The 23,061-nt window shown below is 40.5% G+C and overlaps 1 protein-coding gene across 1 annotated transcript; it reads left to right on the forward strand.

Moving 5' to 3' along the window:
- LOC308383735 (vasoactive intestinal polypeptide receptor-like) lies at positions 1-23,059 on the forward strand. Its single transcript, XM_080861827.1, has 13 exons — positions 1-158; positions 1,426-1,519; positions 2,492-2,605; positions 11,110-11,216; positions 11,292-11,389; positions 12,493-12,619; positions 17,384-17,537; positions 18,838-18,898; positions 19,348-19,414; positions 19,496-19,587; positions 19,809-19,938; positions 20,495-20,536; positions 20,653-23,059. Exons 1-13 carry the CDS (start codon positions 99-101, stop codon positions 20,842-20,844), a joined length of 1,338 nt encoding a protein of 445 aa, XP_080717953.1. The 5' UTR covers positions 1-98; the 3' UTR covers positions 20,845-23,059.
- Positions 23,060-23,061: the final 2 nt, after the last annotated feature.

A 23,061-nucleotide genomic window follows, 5' to 3' on the forward strand; every position in this document is an offset into this window, starting at 1 on the left:
GTGCACTCTTGCAGTCCTGGGACGGATTCTCATTGTACTGTCACCAATTTTTTTTCTTCCTAAAACTATTTTTTAATGGTTTATATATTTCACTGGATATGTTGGTGGGATTTTCAAATGGCATTTTCCTCCTGTTCTCCTGCGTGTTGCTGGAACCCGTGAGTACACTCCGCTTAAAAACTTGACTTTTCTCATGACCTGATCTTGGGCTCGCTGTCAAGATTGCCTGATTTAGCAGCGTAAGCTTGACCACGCAGGTCACTGCGATAAGCCAGCAAACGGGTTTAGGGCTGATACGCATGCGGTCCTCCAGAGGTGTGGATGCAGGGCGCACCGCTGTGCCCCCGTGTGCAACTTAATTCCGTTTAGCATGTGTGGATGACGGGACTAATTTGGGTGTTTTTTTAAGGGTTTATTTTTTTTTTCTTTTTAAACCTAAATTTTTGGAACGAAGTTCAAGTTCAGATAGTTCTTCGCTCCAGGTTTCTCTTTTCAGCAGCAAACAAAACGGTGGTCCTTGACTGGGATCGTTATTGAGGGACATTCATTGTCCTTTTATGACCAAGGTTAAGATGCATTACCAGGCGAAACAATGAACTTGGTTTCCCTTCAGGACACCATGGTAACGGCCCCATTTGTCTGCCTCTGCAGCCTCTCTGGTCCTCACCACGATTCTCTTCAAACTGTCTAATGTAGAGAAGCATGTATGAATCATACTGGAATTTAGATAAAATCCCCTACAATAGAACACCTGCACATCATCATCTGTGCAAACTCACAGACTGTTGGGCTCTTTAGCACATGAGTTTGATAATAAGAACGATGATTAGGCTGGTGAAAGTTTCCCTCTTTCCAACTTGCTTAAGGCTGCACTGATTGGTTAATGACAACCTGTTGTCTGGCCATCATCATGGGTGAAGTGATGCTGCAGAGCCTGCAGGTGCAAGATAAATCATAATCTAAATGAGGAAGTCATCTTCTGTATGGAGAGAAACTGGAGTCCTATGGGCTCATTTCATGGCTAACAATAGCCACAGAATACCGACTGATTAATGCGATAGAGAGGAGACTCATATATCCAAGTAAGAGCAGTAAATCTTCTGCTCCTGCAGATGGTCTGTATACGTCCCAATGGTAAATCCTCATATTTCACACCGAATCACTTCATAATTCCCAGTACATCATGAGGAATGAGGGATATAATGGAACGGGTCATCTCACGCGTCAAAGTTAAAGATTCACTTTTTGAAGTTCATGAAAAAAAACTTTGCAACAACATTTCCTTTAAAGATTAACGATTTGTCAAATGGTGCCGAAGTTTTTTTTGCATGCACCTGCACCCTGTCAGTGCTGCTAACACTTTTTAAAAGGCGACCACTGGCCAAAGAGAAGTATGTAAAATACATGCAAATACTCTCTTCACAGGTGTTTGCAGTGGCCACACAGATGTGCGACATGATGAATGAAATCGATAAGGAGAGGATCATATGCGAGGCTCAGATTGAAAACAGAACAACAGGTATGTCAGATGCTTCGTATGTGTTTACCACGAGCTACTTATTCTGTCTCATCTTAATTCACTAATGATACAAGTGAGCTCTGATTGAAGTGACACAGTGAACTCCAAAGACAACAAAAGCTGTCCAAGCCTCCCGTCTGGCTTTAGATTACACCTTGCATGATTGAACACTGTTTTCCACCTAATGTCAGCCCCTTGTCACATATGCAGATTCAGTTACAGAGAAAACTGATCCCGTTTTTCATTTAAAAGAAATGCTATTAACAAATGCTTTTACAGTGCAACAGTGAAGCTCACCTGATCTGTAGTTTTTTTATGCTTTTGTTTTTTTGCAGCACATTATACACAGTGTGTACATGAAGATAGTTGTGTTTCATAGAGCCTCTGTGAGTGACTGAAACACTGTTGGAGGCATTATGGGACTCTGTTTGTTTCCACGCAATGCAAAAGTAATTAAACTCTCATTATGTTTTTAATTTAAATTTGCAATAGGTTTAAATGTTGTCAGATCCTCAGGGTAATCGTGCAAATGTACCCTGGTAAGGAGATTTTTCATTGCGACAAACTGTTGAGCAGGTGCGCTGTGAAAGTGGCGTGAGCCGATTGTGCATCCCGGGAGGATACACACTGTGGAAAGACACGGAGATCTGTTGAATTCAAATAACAGCGTGTAACGAAGGGCACAGAGCTTTTTTATTAGTCATCGTGACAGCATGTTAACTCAGGTCATCTGCTGTTATGGGCCCAGCATGGCTGTAATGCCAGCTGACCTAAACTCACACGTATTGGCTGCCATGGGAACGCCAGTGCTCCGCCTTCACCTTAAACAGGCTGCTGTTTCCCACTTGAGGGGATTCATGTGTGAAACACTGAGCAAAATGTGAGCAAAATTAAGTTTCTCTCTATCTTTGGGCATGTGAGTTTAGGTAACATGCTTGTTTTTGGTCCCTCTCCTTCTTTGTCTCTCTCTAGGTTGCAGTAGGATCTGGGACAAAATCACCTGCTGGCCCAGTGCTGATGTGGGAGAGGTGGTAACCATCCTTTGCCCCAAATTTCTCTTCTTTCACTCCGAGGATGATCGCGAACGTAAGAATCAAGCTTGCAATATACGTTGCATATAGGTGTGTGTTTTAAAGAGAGTTAGAAGAGAAAAAGCACATTAGTTAATTTTACTCTTAGAAGGTTACAGTAATAAGTTAGTATTTAGTTATTTGACTAGAAAAAGTGAAAGCACATGGTAGAATCCATACATTTGTGGTGGAAAGTCACTGACACCTATTGGTAAATACATAGAGAAATTATAGAAGGTCTCAAAATGCCCATTTTTGCAAAGGTATCAGCATCAGCACTAAATTAAAGGGCAGTTTCTTTATACTTGCTTCACCTCCCCATCAAGCTTCATGGATGAGTAATCTTGCAGACAGACAGACGGACAACACTGAACATGCACCTCAGTGATTTCTTAAATATATCTGTGACTTAAAAAATATTTACAAGCAGAGTTAAAGCTGCTCTAAGTCATCTTTTGATATAAACAACAAATCTAATATCAAGTCATAAAAGTAAAAACGTTACCTGTAGCAAATGAATGCACAGATTTATCATCCATTCAGTCCCCAGTAGCAGAACGTAGAAACAGTCCGAGGAAATTTCCCCCAGAATTGCAGGAGACCAAAATCAAGCTCAGAGGACAGAAAATATTGGTTTTACTTTCGTCATGCAGACGGAAACAGAACTCAGTATCTGCAGAATGCAATGGTTTGCTATCATTCGCTAACTTTGTGTATAACGTAGTAATATGTCAATGATCTTTATTGCAGTGGTTGATGTTACAGGGCCACAAACCTGTTGACCAATTTTGAATTTCAAAGCCTTTATGTTTTGTATTTCTGGCTGTTGTCAGAGTAGCCTCAGGCTAAAGAATAATTTGCCTTCATCTCATCCAGTTTACTCTTAATGTTCTTGATTGTAATTTAGAATCTCCAACTAAACTACCATGTTTTGGGGCTGTGGGAGGAAGCCAGAAAGTATCCTTGCAGGTACACACAGAAAGGCCCCAAGAGGCTAGTGGCTTTTAACTTTTGACCTCCTTTCTGTGAGAGAACAGTGCTTTCCACCCCACCACCATGGCACTATTGTTGTAACCAAGGTGTGCATATGAGAATCTCAGAAAGCACAAATTGCCGCTCTGGAAAGCAGATGGGCTAAAGCAGGAGAAGACCCGGTGCCACTTCTGTCAGCTAAGAACAGGAAACTGAGACTACACTTTGCACAGGCTTGGAAAAAATTGGACAACAGAAGATTGGAAAAATGTTGCCTGGTCTGATAAAGCTTTGATTTTTGCTGCAGCATTCAGATGGCAGGGTCAGAATTTGGTGAAGACAACATGCAAGTCAACAGTTCAGGCTGGCGATGGTACAGTGGGATGGAGGACATTTTCTTGGCTCGTCACAAAGCTCAGATCATTTCAAACTGGTTTCTTGAACATGACAGTGAATTCACTGTATTAAAATGCCCTCCACCATTACTACATGTCAATCAATAGTAGGTAATGTAGGTGAACAGAAGATTCATGTCATGCACGAGCAGCTATGGTGTCAATATGGACCAAAATCACTGAGGAATGTTCCCAGCATCTTGTTCAGCTTGTGCCACTGACAATTAAAGCAGTTCTGAAGGGAAAAGGGGGTCCGGCCTGGTACTAGCAAGGTGTATCTAATAAAGTGGCCTGTGAATAGTCACCTAGTTGCTAAGATGCTTTAAAGTCTCTAAAAAATAACAAATCTATCTGAGAATTTTAATGTAGTTTGGCAAACATGCCACATTCAAGATAATAAAAACAATTTCAGTCTTAAAAAGCCTATAAATAGTACATCACATGATTACTAAGCCTTGTAATGCCATTTTTCTTTTTTATGTCTGTATCCATGAGTCTGAGATTAACCTGAAATTAAATGTGTATTCATGGAAACATGAGTTAAGCATGGGATATTAAAATGAATCAGAGAGATGCTGGCGTGCTGCTCATCTCGATCCCTCCTTAACTTCCATTTTGTTTTTATTGTTCCAAATATCCCTGCTATTGAGCCTGTGCCAGTATCATCACGCTCCATATCTGAGACCAGAAATAGAAATTATGGAGTGTCCTAGTGGCTCATACTCATGATGCTATTTTGGCCCTACAATCTCTTATCTTTTCTACCACCACATCTTGAATATCATAAATAATACAATAAAATTCAAAACAGTAGCAGGAAACAAGATAACAACTTCCCATGTAGACGCCATACACTCATTAAAGAGCCACACTGGTTATTTGTTCTTTATTTGGTGAAAGCCTAACAGGGAAGTTGTGCTAATTATCTGTAAAGGAAAACACTATCCTGGGAATTTTCTGGCTGAATTGCACCATGTCTGTACAGTAGTTCCTGGGAATGTACCCCTTCGAGTTTCCTCAACATCTCCATTTGTCAATAATCGCCACGTAGCGTCTCCTCAGTTAATCACGAAGTAAGAGTTGATGGAGATGTTTATTTGTAGTTGACTGGCAAAGGGGCTTTAATCTAAAATTGGAGCCTTGAGAAATGTATCAGGTACAAACAGCCATAGCTGTAAAATCCCAGGTGTGGCTCTTTATAAAGCTATGCTAATCATAAAAAAAGAAGAAGTTTGCAGTGGCTAAATTTACCACGCTTTGTGTAATATTTATTGGCGGTGACAACAAAGCTGCATGTTTGAGCTGTTTGTTTTCAAAAATAATATTTTCTTGATTTATTCGTGTTTGTAAAGTTGTGGTTGGTCCGTTAGCTCAGCTCCTGCTGCTGATAAGACAGTGAAAACATATGAATAAACCTCTCCCTTCTATATTTTGAACATAGTGGCCAAGTTGTAGCACTAAAGGAGACGCTATACACCGATCAGACATAACATTATGACCACCGGTCTAGTATTGTGTTGGTCCCCCTTATGCTGCCAAAACAACCCTGAACCATCGACGTTAGCAACAGATCCTTTAAGTCCTGTAAGTTGTGAGCTGGAGCCTCCATGGATCAGACTTGTTTGTCCAGCGCCTCCCAAAGATGCTAGTTTGGATTGAGATCTGGCCAAGTCAACACCTCAAACATGTTGTGCTCATCAAACCATTCCTGAACCATTTCTGCTTTCAGCCACAGCTATCAGGGGATACAGTTTCCATGAAAGGGTGCACATGGTCTCCAAGAATGGTTTGATAGGTAGTACGTGTCAAAGTAACATCCACATGGATGTCAGGACCCAAAGTTTCCCAGCAGAACATTGCCCAAACCATCATACTGCATCTGCTGGCTTGCCTTCTTCCCATAATTCATCCTGGTTCCAGGTGTTCTCCAGGTAAGCGACACACACGTATCAGTCATCCACGTGATGTAAAAGAAAGTTATTCAGTTAAGGTCACCTTCTTCCATTGCTCCATGGTCCAGTTGTGGTGCTCGCGTGGCCATTGTTGGCAGTTTACAGCCTATACACAACGACTGATGTCTGTGTATTCTGACACCTTTCTATCATAACCAACATAAACTTTTTAGGCAGTCTGAGCTTCCGTAGGTCATCTGTTGTCCCCACGTGCATCAATAACCCTTGGTCATCCATGACCCTGTCGCAGGTTCACCACTGTTTCTTCCTTGGACCACTTGTGAAAGAGACTAACCACCGCAGACCAGGAACACCTCACAAGAGCTGCACTTCTGGAGATGTTCTGACGTTCAGTCGTCTAGCCATCATAATCTGGCCCTTGTCAAACTCACTCAAATCCTTACGATTTGAGGACAAAATGTTCTCTTGCTCCCTAATATATCCCACCTACTAACAGGAGCCACGAAGAATAGATGACCAGTGTTATTCACTTTATGAATGATGATGTCAGTGCTCATAATGTTATGCATGGTCAGTCTACACCAGTAAACATAATATTTGAAAATTCAAATTTGATATCATGTTAGTACTACCCATAATATCCTGACTCCCCTGCTCCGAGTGCACTTCAGTCGTTAATTAAAGATGAATTTGACTAATAGCACTTTTGGATATTTTGTATAGATAGATGTATAGATGTAATAATAATATCATAAAAGTGAATTGTTTTGGTCAACGGGATCAAATAATGAAAATCCAGACTGAACAACACATATGAATCCACCCATGTATTACCCACTTTCATAATGGTACATAGTCTCAGCTCTGTTCTATGTGCACTGCTTGTCTTTGGGAATGTACAGGACACTTTTCAGTACAGCATATTTGCTACGCCCACATTTAACCCCAGAGCCATTATCCGGTTCTATAACCGGATAATGGCGTGCGATGTCTTGCTACCATCTCCGGGTTGAATTGCAGGTTTCCTGAAATGTTGTCCAACAGTCTGGAACAGACGTTGAGGTATGTTTGCTAATATTTGATGGGTGTGCCAAAAGTCTTACCCTGTCAGCAGCTGCATATACTGTAAATATATATATATAACACCTGACATTTAAAAAAGGTGGAGAGCAAAATAAACGAGCTGCCACAGGTGTAGCGCACCTGCACTCGTACTTGTTAATGAAAACACTGCTTGTATCATATACTGAACCTGGAAAGGAGGTCCTATAGCTGTAATCTAGCCAGTACTTGCGGAATATGCAGGGTACATTAGAACATTTTGTACCATCGAGTAAATATCAGCTACATGAACACTCAGTAAGGGGAAGAAAGGTTGTGTGGGAAGCTGTTATGTGGCCCAGATGGGAGATAGTATGATATGAGAGCGGATAGCACTCCAGGGAAAAGACGGGGCAGATGAAGAATCACTGGATCTGTGGGGTTGAAGTCAGAGGAGGCATATTTCACAGACATGTCAGGAGGTTTACAGGATCAACAGCCCCCTCTGTGCAGTGTTGTGCTGCATTGATGTGGACCATATCAATTATGCAGCAAATCACCTTATCAGCACAGGTGTCTGATGGTTAAACCTGGTCTACATTCAGGTCATGAAAGAAGGACTACTGAAGTGATGATGAACGTGCATCACTTTCTGTGCAAGAAAGCAGGAAAAAAAAAGTTTACGTCATTGAACCACTGTGTATTTTTCCTGTTATTTAGTTGTCGAAAGCTCTTTAAGGCCTCGGCAGGTTACAGACACACGATGCATACATTCTTCTTTGTAAGCGTGTTTCACAGAATGTCATGAAGTCTAATTTAACCTCACTCCTGAGAATAGTTGCAAAAGACTGAAGGTATTGACACATCCCGAGCTATTCATTTTATAAGCCTCACACACAAAAACAAGCATTGCGAAACATGGCGCCATAGAGATTCGGGGTCATAAATTTAGTTGAGACAGAGTTGCCATTCTCATGAACTCTTTACCTAGCAGATCTAACACAAACATGCAGCCATTCATCTCTTTTAATAGCGCTCACCCTCTCTACAGGCTGAGAATGACAGAGTGCCCAGCTGTCAACAGGTTCACCTACATGCTGCAATGTGAATTTGACATGAAGTTGATTTATAATAATACTATGGATCAAACATTTGGATATACTTAGATAGGATAAGGCTTTGACTGTACAATACTGGAGGGAAAAGCCAAGAAGTAAAAAGAAAATAAAAATGATTATGGGGTGATGAACTTGAACACTGAAAATCCTTGCAGTCATGTTTTGGGGAATGATGAAAGCATTCTTCTGGCAATCCCTCAAACAGGCTAAATCCAGTGGTGGCATGGGCTGAAACAGCAGGGGCTTAGCTTCGCCTTTGTGTCTTGTCATGTTGTTTGAGGAAGCTAAGCCTCCATCTTCTCTGCATTACGCTGCTCAGGTATTTGTGAGCGAACCAAATTTTGGTGCCAAATACATTCTAAGACTTTGGCTTGTTGGTCATTTCCCAACTCGGTGCTGATTTGATAGCGGCTGCGGAGTGATACGATTACGCAATGTGTGGAATGTCCTACATGTTGATTTCCACAGCAGCATTCAGGACGTGGATTAATTTGTCACCAGATCACGGAGCTTCCATTCTTTACTGGTAGGAAGGGAGATGAGGAAAGAAGTATGACATAATAAGAGACTGAACAAAAAGCACAGAGCAGTCAATCCATGCTTCAAGATTAGACGCTCATGAAGGGAGGGACATGAGTTTTCAGGTCTAATTAGTTCATGGATCCATTTCTAGCTTTCGTCACACTGTAAAAATCTAAATCCTCTCTGTATCATATGCCACATATTCTGCCTTTCTATTACATATGCAACAAGTGTAGAGGACGTAAATAGGACCCAAAAAGAGGCCTTTTCAATTGTTTTTGCTTTTGTTTTTCCACAAAACTTCGGAAATAGAAACTTTCTGCTGTAATCTGCCTAGCACTGAGGTCTGACCTGTACTGTACAGAGCTCCACTTATCTGTGCAGGGTCCTGCACTCAGCTAAGCAGATTTGCAAAAGTATAGACTTTCTATACTTACGTAGAAGTACAGATACTAGTGTTAAAAATACTCCAGAAAGCCTCTTAAACGTACTCACAGTAAGAAAGTGAAAAGTAGCTCCTTGAAGAACATTTCTACCACTTATTTTTGTGCAACACTATCTGAACCTTGTGCTCTATCATTGTAAAAATAAAATAATATTAGTAGATGTGAATATAAACTTTATTCCAGTCTAAATTTGAATTCTAATAAAGCTTGAATCAGGTAAGTAGAACATGAGCAGAGAAAAAGAAAGAAAATGAAAAAACAGCTCTATTTTGTGTTTCTTACATTGTAGAGGGTGACGTTGCCTCTAAACATGAAAGAGGTTAAATGGGAGGATTCAGCATGTGGGGAACCCTGAAATCAGTTGCCTCAGTGTGGGGAAAAGAATCATAAATCACAATAATTTCTATTGGGAGCTCCAGTAGATTTTCTTAGTGTACAGGCTGTGATCAGCTGATCTGCTGCTTCAACTGGATGTCAGCAGATGTTTTATGAGTTGTCTTGGCTGATTTCCATCCTCGACACTGACAGTACAGTGTGTATTCTGTCTTTTTTTCTAGAAGGTATAAAATTGGTATGAAGGTGAAATTCGCTGAATGAATCTCAGCACCATCAGCTTAACTTCAGATTCATCTCTGCTGCACTTTATGTAACCTAACTCTGACCATGAAACCACAGCCACTGTGCACCAGTCACACACTGTTCTTTACTTTAAACCCCTCACAGCAAACTAACCTGTTTATTCTGCAGAGGATTTTCATGCAACCTTTAAATAACACAGCGAGTCTACGTCAGTTTGTTTTGCAGCAGGTTTCACAATATGAAAAAACGTAATGTCATGTGTACAGACCAGATATCTGATTTAAAAATGTGAGAACTTACATGTAAGCTTTAAATTTCCAGTTTATCAAACACCACTGATCAGTCCTTATCTTTAACCCCTCTTCTTCCTTTCCTGTTCTGTCTTTCTTATCTGTCTCCATCTCTGAGTGAAGTTAGCTCTTTCTTTTCTCTCCCTGTAAAATACAGCACAGGAATACTGGACCTTTAGCTAGCAACACACTGTGAGACAAACTGCACACAAACAGTTTATGTGTTTGCTGATGTTTGTTGAGCTGATAGCAGCGTTGGATTTGAAATTACCTGAGAATTAAAAAAGATCACTTCTGTGGGGCTAGCTAGATGCTGAAGTACCACAAACATAACTTATGGACACCTGCAGTTGTTCCAGTGTTGTGCCAAAAATAATAATAATAATAAAACAAACATATAAAAATGCAGGCCCACTTTAACCCCTGACTATGGCCCACACTTTTGCCTCTTTCATCTGTTTTATACCACATCCTCTGGTGATTAATACACAAGCAGGACTGCCTTTCATGTGTTTCTGTTTAGGCTCAAATAGGTTTGATGTTTGGAGGCTCGCAGTGACGAAGCTAAGCTCCATTCTCCTGTAGAGCAGGACATACATATCTATGTCTACAGACATATCTAATCTTCAGCACTTCCAATACAGAAAATCTCTGGCCTGCTGTACGCTACTCCGGACAACTACTGGACTCAGCTTTAACCCAAAAAGCTTTACTTTATCTTGCTGTAATTTCATTTACTTCATTGTTCTCGCAAGTTTGACTCTACACTTAATTTTAAAAAGTTCTATCTTTTGTTACCGCAAATCTGCAACACTGTATTTTGGTCATGCAGTTTTTTAATTGTCAGTCTAAATGCACCTTTCACCTCTGCCCTCTGTGGGCAGAACAGACCAAAATATCCCTGCTTGACTGATGGCCACCTGGTGTTTGTGTGTACAGCCTTCACATAATTAAGAAACAGATGGAAGCAAGTGCACATGGGAATTGCCTCAGCATCTCTGAGCCAGTTGGGCGGCTGAGCCTCTTCAGTCATTCATTCTGTTTCCTTTGATTATTTGGGTGTATTCCAGGGAGACATGAGTCTCAGCATGTTTTAATTAAATGCAGTGGTATGTCTGCCCTGCAGCTCTTACAACTCCCATCTCAACAAGCACTTTATTGTACTGTTAAAGGATAGCAGGAAGAGCGGCGTAAAGAAATATCAATAATTTCCAGTGTTGTTCCTCTGTCCCTTTGCTCATTAGGTAACCTGTCAAAGACCTGCACTGCGGATGGTTGGACCTCAGTCAGCATGGACTCCTACATAGCAGACTGTGGATATAATCCCAACACCACCATGGATAGCCATGAAGTAAGTGTGGCAACTGGAACTTTAAGTGAAATGTCCCACACCTGATGACCTGTGTACTGAAACGTATTGTTACAGGAGGTATTCTTCCACGCCATCAAAGTGGGATACACCATCGGTCACAGCGTGTCGCTCATCTCTCTGACAGTTGCTATCGTCATATTGTGTCTCTTCCGGTAAGGTGATCCATCGTAACACTGCTTAATGTTCCCACATAAAGACAATCAAACACCTATTAAAGCAAGAAAACCCCGTCGATCTCTCATTTCCTGCATTTTATTGAGGTCTTACAGTCTTTTTAAACAGCAATGTAACTGGATTAAGTGGGAGAAGTCGTCCAAATGTGGGTGGGTGCAAGCAGTCACCAAGTCAAACCGTGAAGTCAGATCACTTAGATGAGCATCTGTTATTCACTGTATGCTCTGTCCTGACCTTAAGGTCACAAGGTCGTGGAGAAAAACGCATGTGAGTGATTGTTGGCGTAGATCATTAGAACAGGTTTAAGTGGCAAGTGTGTGTAGCGTCTAATAAACATCAGCTGGCTGTGCTTGCATTTCAGGCTGTTTGTGTGTCGCGGGCTAAACAGCAAGCGCTGTGTTTACTCTTTGGGTTTTTTGACATGTGATCGGGTTTGCATCCTGGAGCGGAGACGCAGGATGTTGGCAGCGCCTGCTGTTTATGTCGGGGTGCAGATGTGGCGTTCATGCAGCTGAGCGATACTTCATCGCAGCTCAACTGTCCTGCTGCGTTTACGCAACTCACCCCAGGTCATCGTGTCACGGGGAAGGTATTTGTTTGAAAGCAGGCAAAAGAGAGAATTTACATTAGTGACATTTTCTCAGCACCCCCTGCTTCTCTCCCCCTACACACCGATTTGTTCTTGTTTGTTTCCTTGCTCCGCATCCCTGATAAATATTATGTCCCTGAAAAAGCTACATCCAAAGTGGGAGACATGCAGAAAGCCTTTCATGACAATTGCAGGGTTTAAATGAATTGTGACATTTAGATAGCAGCACAGCAGAGCACGGTGGTAGGAAATTACAAGGCGATAATCGTGTACACTAAGTGCTTAGAATGGCTGCTGTCCTGAGCTGAAACGCACATCTGTTCTGTGCTCATCTGAACTAAGTCAGTGAAGTTTCTAGTGCATATTCTCTTGATACACGCTTTTTTTCTGATGATTTCCGAGACACATGAGGAGCTCATTCATTGTAACCAGTCGGGATGCATTAGGAGTACTTTGCCTGTTCATTTTCTGTGTATTTGTATTCTTCTTCAGGAAGCTGCAGTGCACAAGAAACTACATCCACATGCATCTGTTTGTGTCTTTCATACTGAAAGCTGTGACTGTTTTCATCAAGGACGTGGTTCTGTACGAAGTCGGCGAGACAGATTGCCAAGCATCTGTGAGTACGCCGTTCACCGTCCTTTCTCTTTGCTGCTGAAAGCTCTGCAGGATGATTTTTCTATTATTGAACTGGTTGCGCGAATTGATTTCCCTCTCTGCCTAACTGAAGTTCGGCATCGTTGCTCAGCAGCCGCTTTCCCACTCTGACTTTAATGCTTTGTCTCAAAGTTTACTCAGCGTTCTGGGTGTAGCAGTGTTTGCCGAGGCACTTCTGCTCTTAAAATGATGTTTCCCTTTTCATCTGTGCACCAGGATGTTGTGAGAGTTCCTGTTTGCCAAACATTAAGCCTGAACTTGAACATTAAGCCTGAACTACAGACAGCTTTGTCAATAAATCACATTCAGAGTGCTGTATTGACTTTATTACCACAACATGCCACAACGTCATAACTGATAAGTTAAGTATTTAGATAAGCTCCTAGATGTGGCATTGCTCCCTCTTATGTGATTGATCAAGTCACCAATGTTAGTGCTGCTTTCTTGCCACTTTATTACCAGAGAGGACTGGATCAACTCGCTATAAATCACCCGCTTTACTATATCACTAAGTGCTGTTGCTTAACGGCTGAGTTTAGACATTTCTCCTTCAGGGTACACCGGCTGCCCTGACCTAAACACAGCTGCTAAATATCTCACAGATTTCTAAACTCCTCAGTGAAAAAGCAAAAACAAAAGGAGTAAACTTTTGTTTACTTGGTGTAAGGCGCACTGCTTAGCTTGTAAAAATACAGTTGGGGTGAAAGCGGAAAACCTCGTGCAAAATAACACAGAGAGTTGCAAGAACACACATTCCTAGTTTTAATCTAACCCTGGAAACAAATCAAATGTTGTGTCACCACTTCATTTATGTGGATAACTAACTATAGACAGACCTGATAAATTGAAAATATGTCCTGTTTAAATTATGTCATTTCAGGACATTATAAAAACCTGGTCTTTAGAAGGTCTTAAAATACAACCTAAGAAGAAATATGAAACATGACATATTAAATACAATTTAAACCAAAATGCAAGATGCAGTGTGTGAAAAATTAACTACACCCTTACTGCTTCCAATTAAGGAAGGAATTACATGGATAGGTAGACTGTTCAATGCTCAGAAACTGCAAAAAATCCAAGGGCTACATTTTAAACTCAATAGACCTCAGTTAGTGTGTTAAATGTTAAAGTTCATGACAGTATATTTAGAAAAGGACTGAACCAGGGTTTGTAAGTATTGTCAGGACAAAGCCTCTTTCTTTTAAAAACCAACTGTCAAGCACGGTGGAGGAAGCATTATGATTTCGGCTCGCTTTGCAGCCACAGGACCTGTGAGTCAACCATGAACTCCTCTGTATGCCAAAGTATTCTAGACTCAGATGTGAGGCCAACAGCCGAAGCCTGGCTGAAACTGGACCATGTAACAGGATGATGATCCCAAGCAGAGCAACAAATCTACAACAGAATAGCAGAAAAAGAAAAGGTTTCAATAATTACAGTTCAGATCTCAACCTGACTGAAATGCACTTGTCATGGTTAGTGCTGTGGGGCAGGCAGGAAGGAGGACCCAAATGCAGGACTCACAGACGGAGGGTTAAACTTAACGCGCAGCTTTATTCCTGGGAAAAATCTCGAATACAGAAAACAAAAAGCGAAGCATAATAACTAGAGCTAACAAACTCAGGACTCAAGGAACTGGAAAACAAGAAACCTAAACTAGAAATCAGGAGCTACGGAGACTAGGAACACAGAGGAAACGCACAGCACTGAGGAGGTGTGTGAAGGTTAACGACGTGACAACAAGCAGGGGAAGACTGAGGACTAAAATACACAGGAGGATCACGAGAGGATGGAGAGCAGGAAAAAAACACAGCTGGGGCAAATCAGACATAATGAGACGAGGGAAGATGTCTGTGAAGGTTCTCAGTCATCCATCCGAGGGAAGGCAAAACTAGATACACTGACATAGGACACAGACTATGAAAATAAAACAGAAAATACGACACGTACACTCAGACACATGACTGACTGGGGAACAAGAGAATAAACCCGAGGGCAGAACTAAATCTAAGAACTAGAAATCACAAACCCAGAAGAACTAGAGAGCTACAAATGCAAAACAGAAACCGAAACATGGTTATAAACCAGGGTGAAACCAAAGATTACTAATCCCCATCCTCTCGTGATCCTACGAGTGTATAAGGACCCTGACAGCACTACTGGGACCTTAAGAGAGCTGTGCATAAATGAATGCCTGCAAACTTCAATGAACTGAAGCAATGTTGCACAGAAGAGTGGGCCAATAACGTCAACCCAGCAGGACAGAGAGTACCAAGCAATGTTACATTTGATAACAATGAAGAACATGGAAAAATAATAGAACAACAGTATAGTTTGATAACACTGAAATAAAACTAAGTTGCAAACATATGCATTTAATGTGTATCAAGTGTGATTGTTTATCTTAGATAAGTGAGAATGACCCTGATGTTAGTGGAACAGAAGCTCCCTGACAGCGTTAGAGAGGCTGGTTCTGTGTAATGTTTTACACTGACAGTACTTTGTCTGTTAAATATGTTAAATATTCACATTGTTCTGAACAAGAAAACAAATCCTATAATTTTTTTAGCTTGGCCCACGGGGACTAAAACTGGCCTGGCTAGTTTAAAATGTCTAGTCTGTTATGTTGTCCTCATCTTTTTAAAGGTCAATGCATTTCCTCTGGATATACCTTTAAAGTGTGAATGTTTTAGGTAAAAAATACATCTCTGCAGCCGTGTTTAACGTGATATGAACGAAAAGTTAAGTAAATAATGCCATCAGAATTGAACCATATGTTGCTGCTGTACAATAAGGCAAATTCCACAGTAAAAAGGATTTATTTTAAACTTGATATCTAATACAAGCATCTTAGGACACTTCTGCAAACAATGCTGGTTTTAGTTTTGAAACCTTGTTCAAGTGTGCATGCAGCAGGACAAAACTGAGACTTTTGGAAATAATGGTCCAGGCACCCACGTGTGCTTCCTGTTTATTCGTCTCAAAAGCTAATCTAACACATTATGGATCGGCTTACAAATCTTGTTGTGATGTCATCTTTCTTGTGTGGGTACTCCACTCTGCCACCTGCTCAATTATATGCTTTTAGCAATAGCTGCAATTCACAATCATTAGCTGAAAGTGCTTTATGTTGTGAGGTATAACCAATGTTCCCTCTAATTTTTCATGTGTCTGAGCGAACACACAAACCTCCTGAGCGGTCCCTTGGACCACTGTGAGCAACATTAGACGTGTGCACTGTGGTCACGCCAGCATCGAATCCATCCAAGTTACATGGTTTATTAAAATAATCAAATTACAGCATTTACATTTATGTTAGACTACTTTTAATTACCTGCTTTAGCCCACTTACAATGAAAATTTAAAAAAACAAAAGAAAATCTTGAAAACAAAACTTTCTTTTTTTCTTTTCTTTTTTTAAAATAAAGCTCTGACCAGTATTATGAGAATGAGTCTGTGGTCTGAGAGAGAGTCCTGTAACTCTCTGTCTGCAAAATACAGTAAATAATGACAAATGTTGGGCAATTAATTATATAGTTACTTCTTCAAAAAAGTAACTGAGTTATGCAAACAAAGTGTTTTGCAGCTGTTTACCTAAAAATGCAGTCAAGGCAATTTTTAAAAAATAAACATTTCAAACTATTTACAGAACAATCAGCTGTTCTGCATCAAATTTGATGCCACACAAATTATTTGTGCCACTCCAAAAATAATTTCTGTCCACTATGAGATAAAGGAGAACAACAGCCTGATACCTGCAGGCCTGACAACAGGAGATGTATCACTGCTGTAACACTCAGCAGTCGCCTCATTGTTCTGACACACACAACAAAACTATTGACTACACTACACACTAACTACACAAGATTTGCGCTAAACGTCGCAAATCTCTCACATCTCAAAACACCGCCGTCACTCCTAAAACTCCCCCCTTCCTAAACAACAAAATGCCATGTTGCCATATCATTTTTTGATTGGTCGACATGGTACATTTTTCCACCAATAGGAAAGAGTGGGGGTTTTTTTGGTTTTGTTTTTGCTCACAGGCGGAGAGTGCTTTCAAGCGTTTTCCTTATAAAATGCTGTTTTTACCGTTTCTTCCTGCAGTAAATATAAACAACGACAGTATTCAGGAAAAAACCAAACATTGCATATTTTTATCATAACTCTGGTTTTACGTGGCCTATCAACACAATTTAAAAACTGGTATAAAGTCCACACTTTTTCCGTCAGTTGTTCCGTCTGTCCTGCTCCTGCTCTCTAACCTTAAGTTGTTTGCTTAGCTCAGCTGATTAACAACTTTAGGCCGTCTTGATAGTGAGAGTGGAATTTTAGGCTTCTTCTAGTTCTGTTTAACTCAATAACAATATTTGCCTGAAAACATTTTCCCATTTGGAGTTTTAAGTTATGGTGCAGACATTGCAGTGGGTCAGTGTGGTTTCTCCTAATATTGCAGCAAGGAGCTTTAAACTTGGATTTCAGTTACATTTACTGCAGATTACAGATCTAAATGGTCAAATACTCTGTCAGTATAATCAGCCCAACTACAAGATAGCACATGTGTATTGACCTTTAATTGCTATTTTTTGTGCCCTTGGGATTAGTTTGCTAAAAACGTCCTCAAGTAACCTTTTGAATCATTTAAATGGAAATAGATTTATATATGTATCTACATTCATTTGCACATTTCTGGTAAAGCCAATAACATGTTAATGTTTTTTAGGTGGGATGCAAGGCAGTGATGGTTTTGTTCCACTACGGGGTCATGGCCAGTTACTTCTGGCTGCTTGTGGAGGGCCTCTATCTTCATGCTTTGTTAGCTGTGTCCTTCTTCTCTGAGAGAAAGTACTTCTGGTGGTACATCCTCATTGGGTGGGGTAAGTGTTAGCTCTCATGCCAGTTATTGATGAGTAGGCTTACAGGTCACTCTCAGAATCTCATTTGCAAGGGGATCGGATGTGTCCATTTGTCTGTAGTGTCAGTGCAGCCATCAGGCAACCTGAATGCCTTCATTAGTCTTTACTACAACCACTGGATCCGTCCTGAAGCCTATTGCAGCTGGCATAAGGCAAGAGGCTGGATACTTCCTGGACTGGTAGTTGGGCCTTCACAGGGCCAAGACAGAAATCATTCACACTTTCATACTTGCAGCCAACTTAGACTCATCAGTTACCCTAACATGCATATCATGGGACTATGGGAGGGAACTGGAGTATATATTATTTTATGTAAAAGAGGTTTAATACATGCAGCTGCTTCAGAGAAATACTGAACTTTCAATCTGCACATGAATGAGTTTTCCTTAGTTTAGCAGCAGCAGGCGGCTGGCACCCGTCCTCATTGTTAGAATTCAGTCAAAGAGTCCAGCAATGCTTTTGGAAGGCAAATAGCTTTATGTATGTATGGCAAACGTAACATATAAATAAATTAAATTCTTTGCTGAACTTAGAGATCAAACAAGTAGACCTGAACTGCTATATTTCAATTTCAACAGCAATTTGGTCCCTGCTTTCATCAAAATTCATATATTCATAAAAAAGTTGCTAGGTGGAACCTTTGAGGAGTTTCATCTTATTTTCAGTTAAAATCTGAAAATATTTTACCTTTTGATCCTTCAGTTGCCTTTGACGTATATATTCAACAATATTTATTTTCCCTTCACAGTGAAATAAATCTAGAAATAGGCTTGAAATGTTGTGTCTGCAAGCAGGAAAATGGAAACAAGCCTTTCCCACAGATACCCAGGATGAATCAGTATTGGCACAGAGCACACATGAGTCGTGTTAAGAATGATAAGATAAGATAAGATAAGATAACCTTTATTAGTCCCACACGTGGGAAATTTGTTTTGTCACAGCAGGAAGTGGACAGTGCAAAAGTTATGAGGCAAAAATTAGAATACAATAAGAATAAATACAGTACACAACTGTACAGAATAGAATAAAATAAAATACTATATACAAGCATAGCTAAAAAGCAATATTGCTTCAGCTGTAAACGCATTCATAAGATTAACAGTGTGCTCATGCCCAAATGTGGTACAGATAAATAAGTAAGTATATAAAATAATCTATAAAATAAATCACAGAGCTGATCATTTCTCTCTGAGAAACAGAGATCATTTTAATGTTGAAATAACTTAGAGGTAATTCTGTTTGTGTTGTAATTTGTCTGCAGGGGCTCCGACCATCTTTATCTCAGCGTGGGCGATAACGAAGGCTTTTTTAGATCACCCTGGGTGAGTTCATCTTCATCATGTTTTCTTGTTGATTAAAGTGAAGTTATCATTTGGGATGCACTGATTGTGAAAGTCTTAGCCAATACTGATGCAGATATTAGAATTACAGTTCTGTGCAAAAGCCTTGAGCCATACTTTAGATTTTGCTCTGAAAATAAGTGCAGCGACTTTTTGAAGCGTGCATACATCCATGGAAATATAAGAAGAAACCAGAGTTTGTATCATTGTAATGATTTTCAATATTTGGTATGAACAAACTCTTAGTCAGCTTTCATGTAATTTCTTTAAGAAGTCTTCATGAAAAGTCAAAGCTCCTCTTCTTTCATCCATTACAAAGATTAACAGCTGGTCTTCGGAGCAATTTTGCTGCCTCTATTTACAGTCCAGTGATGTTTTTTTATGATCTCTTATTGAGAACTTCTTGTTTGCATTTCCTTTTTTCCTGTCAGATGCTGGGAGACAATTGATGACGGCCCTTGGTGGATCATCAAAACCCCCATTTTAATCACCATACTTGTGAGTCAGTGCAGCTCTTTGTGAGTAACATTCCAATCTCAGCTTAATGCAAAATTAACCAGTCTGCTACTTTCGTGGCAGGTGAACTTTTTCCTCTTCATTTGTATCATCCGGATTTTACGGCAGAAGATGAATTGCCCAGACATTGGAAGAAAGGAGTCCAATCAATACTCGTAGGTATTCAGTGCAAAATGTCAGCATCTTGATCATAGTGCAGGTTGCAGTCATTTCTTATCAGGTGATGCTAATTTAATTAATTTTGCTGCTGTTAGGTTTTTATTTTGACTAAGCTCTTGCACAGTGACAGATACTCGACTCTGGCCTTTGTGGACCTTAACACGGCTGAACATGAGCTTTCTCTTTACTTTTTTTTCCTCCCATCTCATGTTTTTAGGAGACTGGCTAAATCAACTCTGTTGTTGATTCCTCTCTTTGGCATAAACTACATTATTTTTGCTTTCATCCCCGATGACATTCACCCACAAGTGAGGATGGTGTTCGATCTTATTCTCGGGTCATTTCAGGTAACGTCCCTGCATTAAGTCTGCAACACTTTCCAAATGGTGCACAGAAGCAGGCAGCACTACTTATAGATGAATGTGCGGATTTTATGCTTGAAATATTGTGTTTTAGACGAAACCGCTGCCGCAAGTGGACATCCTTTCATTTGATTGCAAAGTTTTATGAAGATAGTTTGTCAGATGGAGCAAATGAATGCTTGGTTTTGCTGACATGTTTAACTTTGTACGCTTGAATAACGAGTTTGCTCGTTTGCTGAGCATTAAATTGAAAGTAAACTCTGAGAGCAAAGTGCAGTGATGGAAGCTGTGCAATGGAAAGTTTTTCTCAATTTATAACCGTTGTAGTTCAAAGTGATATCTCCTGGGAACATTTCCCAGGGGATCTGGATGATAAACTTGCTGTCTGAGCCTGAAGTTGGTCGTCATTTTACCATCATTATTCATACGCAAGTATTTTGAGTGTTTCCCCAGCTGTGCGATCATACTTATATTTATGTGCAACAACAGCTCTTACAGGGCGGAGTGTGTGTGTGTGTGTTTTTTCCCATCTCTTCAACAGGGTTTTGTGGTTGCTGTCTTGTACTGCTTTCTAAATGGAGAGGTGAGTAAATTCTAACAAAAAAAAGCTCTCTGAGATAAATTAGCTAAATCCTGTGTTTCATGCCTGCTTAACGATGCTCCTCGTTCTGTTTGTCTACCTCTCTGCTTGTCCTGCAGGTGCAGTCGGAGATTAAGCGTAAGTGGCGCAGGTGGATGCTGCAGAGGTTTCTGGGTGCTGATACTAAGTACCAGCAGCCCTCCATGGGCAGCAACGGCAACAACTTCAGCACCCAGATCACCATGATGACCAAATGCAGCCCCACAACACGCCGGACATCTGCGTGTCAGGAGCGCCTCTCGTCCATCTGATATCCAGTTAAAGTTACTGTCGCTCTTTGATTTAAATCCTTAGGCACTGAATGTGTGGCTCGCATACGCTGTTGCCACAGGATCGATATTGGTTACTGAGTATTTTTAGCGATTGCCTGTCAAAAATTGAGTGAGACTGAATTTTTCTTGCCAGAATTGAAAGGTAAAACCGCTGTAATGAGAGGCCTTTGGTTAGGGAGGTCTGCACCAACAATCTGGTTTCTGATATTTGTATGAAAGCCAATGTCATGTGGAAATATGTACAGATGGGCTCATACTGCATATTAGTGCTTTGTTGATATCTGGAACTGGAAAAGGCTACAGGCAAGTTATAAAAAGTTGGTCCTCAGTGTAACAATAATGACAGTAACGTGCAAAGAGAAAGCTCTTCTTAACCCTCATGGACACTGAAGTGAATTCAATGTCCTCTGACCAATAACACCAGAGACAAGCTGCAAGATGTTTATCAAAAGGGTGTGTGACAGAGGAGGTCTCCAACCACTAATGGCCCATGTTGCTTAAGGGAACAATGGAAGCAGCTTTATTGACTGTGTCAGGCTGCTGTGAATCTAAAGCACAGGCAGTGCAATGGAGGTTCCTAATGCTGCCTATGACAGTTTTATTCAGGGGATACTCTGCTGAATTACTGCCAGCTAACATTCCAGAGGAGAGACTGAATCTTCTGCTTGTGAAATTCAGTTCAGATTACAGAGGCTTTTAGTTTTTGTCTGAGTGCGCAGTCAGATAACAGATGGACCAGCTGTATTCTATTAATCCACAACTTACAAGACTGCAAATAAATACGCAGTAACAACAACTTACTTCCATTAACTGGATTGCATGGATAGTTTATTCCGCTGCATTTATTTTAAATGTATTCATCTATTTTATTTCTCTAGTGAGACAAGCAGGTCAAAGTTTTCATTAGCTGTAAAATATCTTGTTACTTACAACATGAATCGGCATGCTCACGGATCCCAGACTTTTCCCACTGGTCCCACACAATAGTCTGTATATAAAAGATGGAGGGGGCCACCGTGACATCGCCTGTGGGTTTGTGAACTCCTGTTCTGAAGTGTCAACTTTAACTGTGGCTGTTGCAATGTTGGGTTTTTGAAGGTAGAAGTGACCATATTTACACAAGGATTATTAACTAATGCAAGCAAGCTTTGCTAGTAAGTTGCATTTGTAAAACGTGTGGATGCATAACACAGAGAGATGCATAAAAATGAATGTTAGGCATACAAATATAATAACAGGATATCATACACCGAAACTTCTTGGACTGTCTGTTAGAACTTTGTGCAACAGCACAGACACGGTGTAGACGTCCACTTCAGTGACTTGAATGAGCTGAGGTGAGGCCTGGCAGAGAGTTTGTTGGCACCGACCTGCCACTCAGCTGACTACGGTCCTAATAATGTATTAAAACAGAGATTAATACAATGTAAATGAGCGAGGAGTTTTAGAAAAACAAAATCACCCCTTGTACATCAAAATTAGTTGAGACATTCACGTTTCCCTCAGGTTGTAACAACATGATTACTCAGCGTTCTTCATAATCAGGTCAAAGTATTTATTTTGCCAAATTAGTTAATTTGTGGCCAATTATAGGCAACACTTATAGCTTCAGCTGTCGTTTCTGTTTAGTGCTAATTGAGAGATGTGAGACTAACACGGTAAACATTTCACCTGCTGTTACGGGGAGCACGTTTACATAAATGCTAGCGCTGAGCACCGCCTGCCTGGCTTTGGAGCTCACTGACAATTTATAAAGCTAAAAGACATCACAATTGTTGGCGTCACGTTTACATTGCCCACGCATTTTCTGCAGAATAGTTTTGTACGCTTACATGTTCGGCGTCAGATTCCGTCAGAGTCATGCTGGTGCTTATTTTAGTTCCAGTTTTTGTGGTGTGTGTGTGTTGTAAACTGAAACTGAGGTAAAGCTAACCTAAAAGTACCTCAGACAGGGAGCTAGTGATGTGGATAAAGAGTTGGTTTCTTGTGAGTTTTACGGTGATGCTCTTTAGTGCTCAGGTGTCAACTGGAAATAAGTGTTTACATTTGAAAGTACTTCCTTACTCGTGATATTTGCTTACTGTCAGTGTAAAGTTGACAGTGTCTCTCTTGTGTTGCCATGTAAATACGTTATTGAACAAAATGTTTAATGAAGTTGAATAAAATCATTTGCACTGTGAGGACGGCTCCAGCATT

This window comes from Rhamphochromis sp. 'chilingali' (assembly GCF_963969265.1).
Source record: "Rhamphochromis sp. 'chilingali' genome assembly, chromosome: 16".
In the NCBI taxonomy this organism is placed as follows: Eukaryota; Metazoa; Chordata; class Actinopteri; order Cichliformes; family Cichlidae; genus Rhamphochromis; species Rhamphochromis sp. 'chilingali'.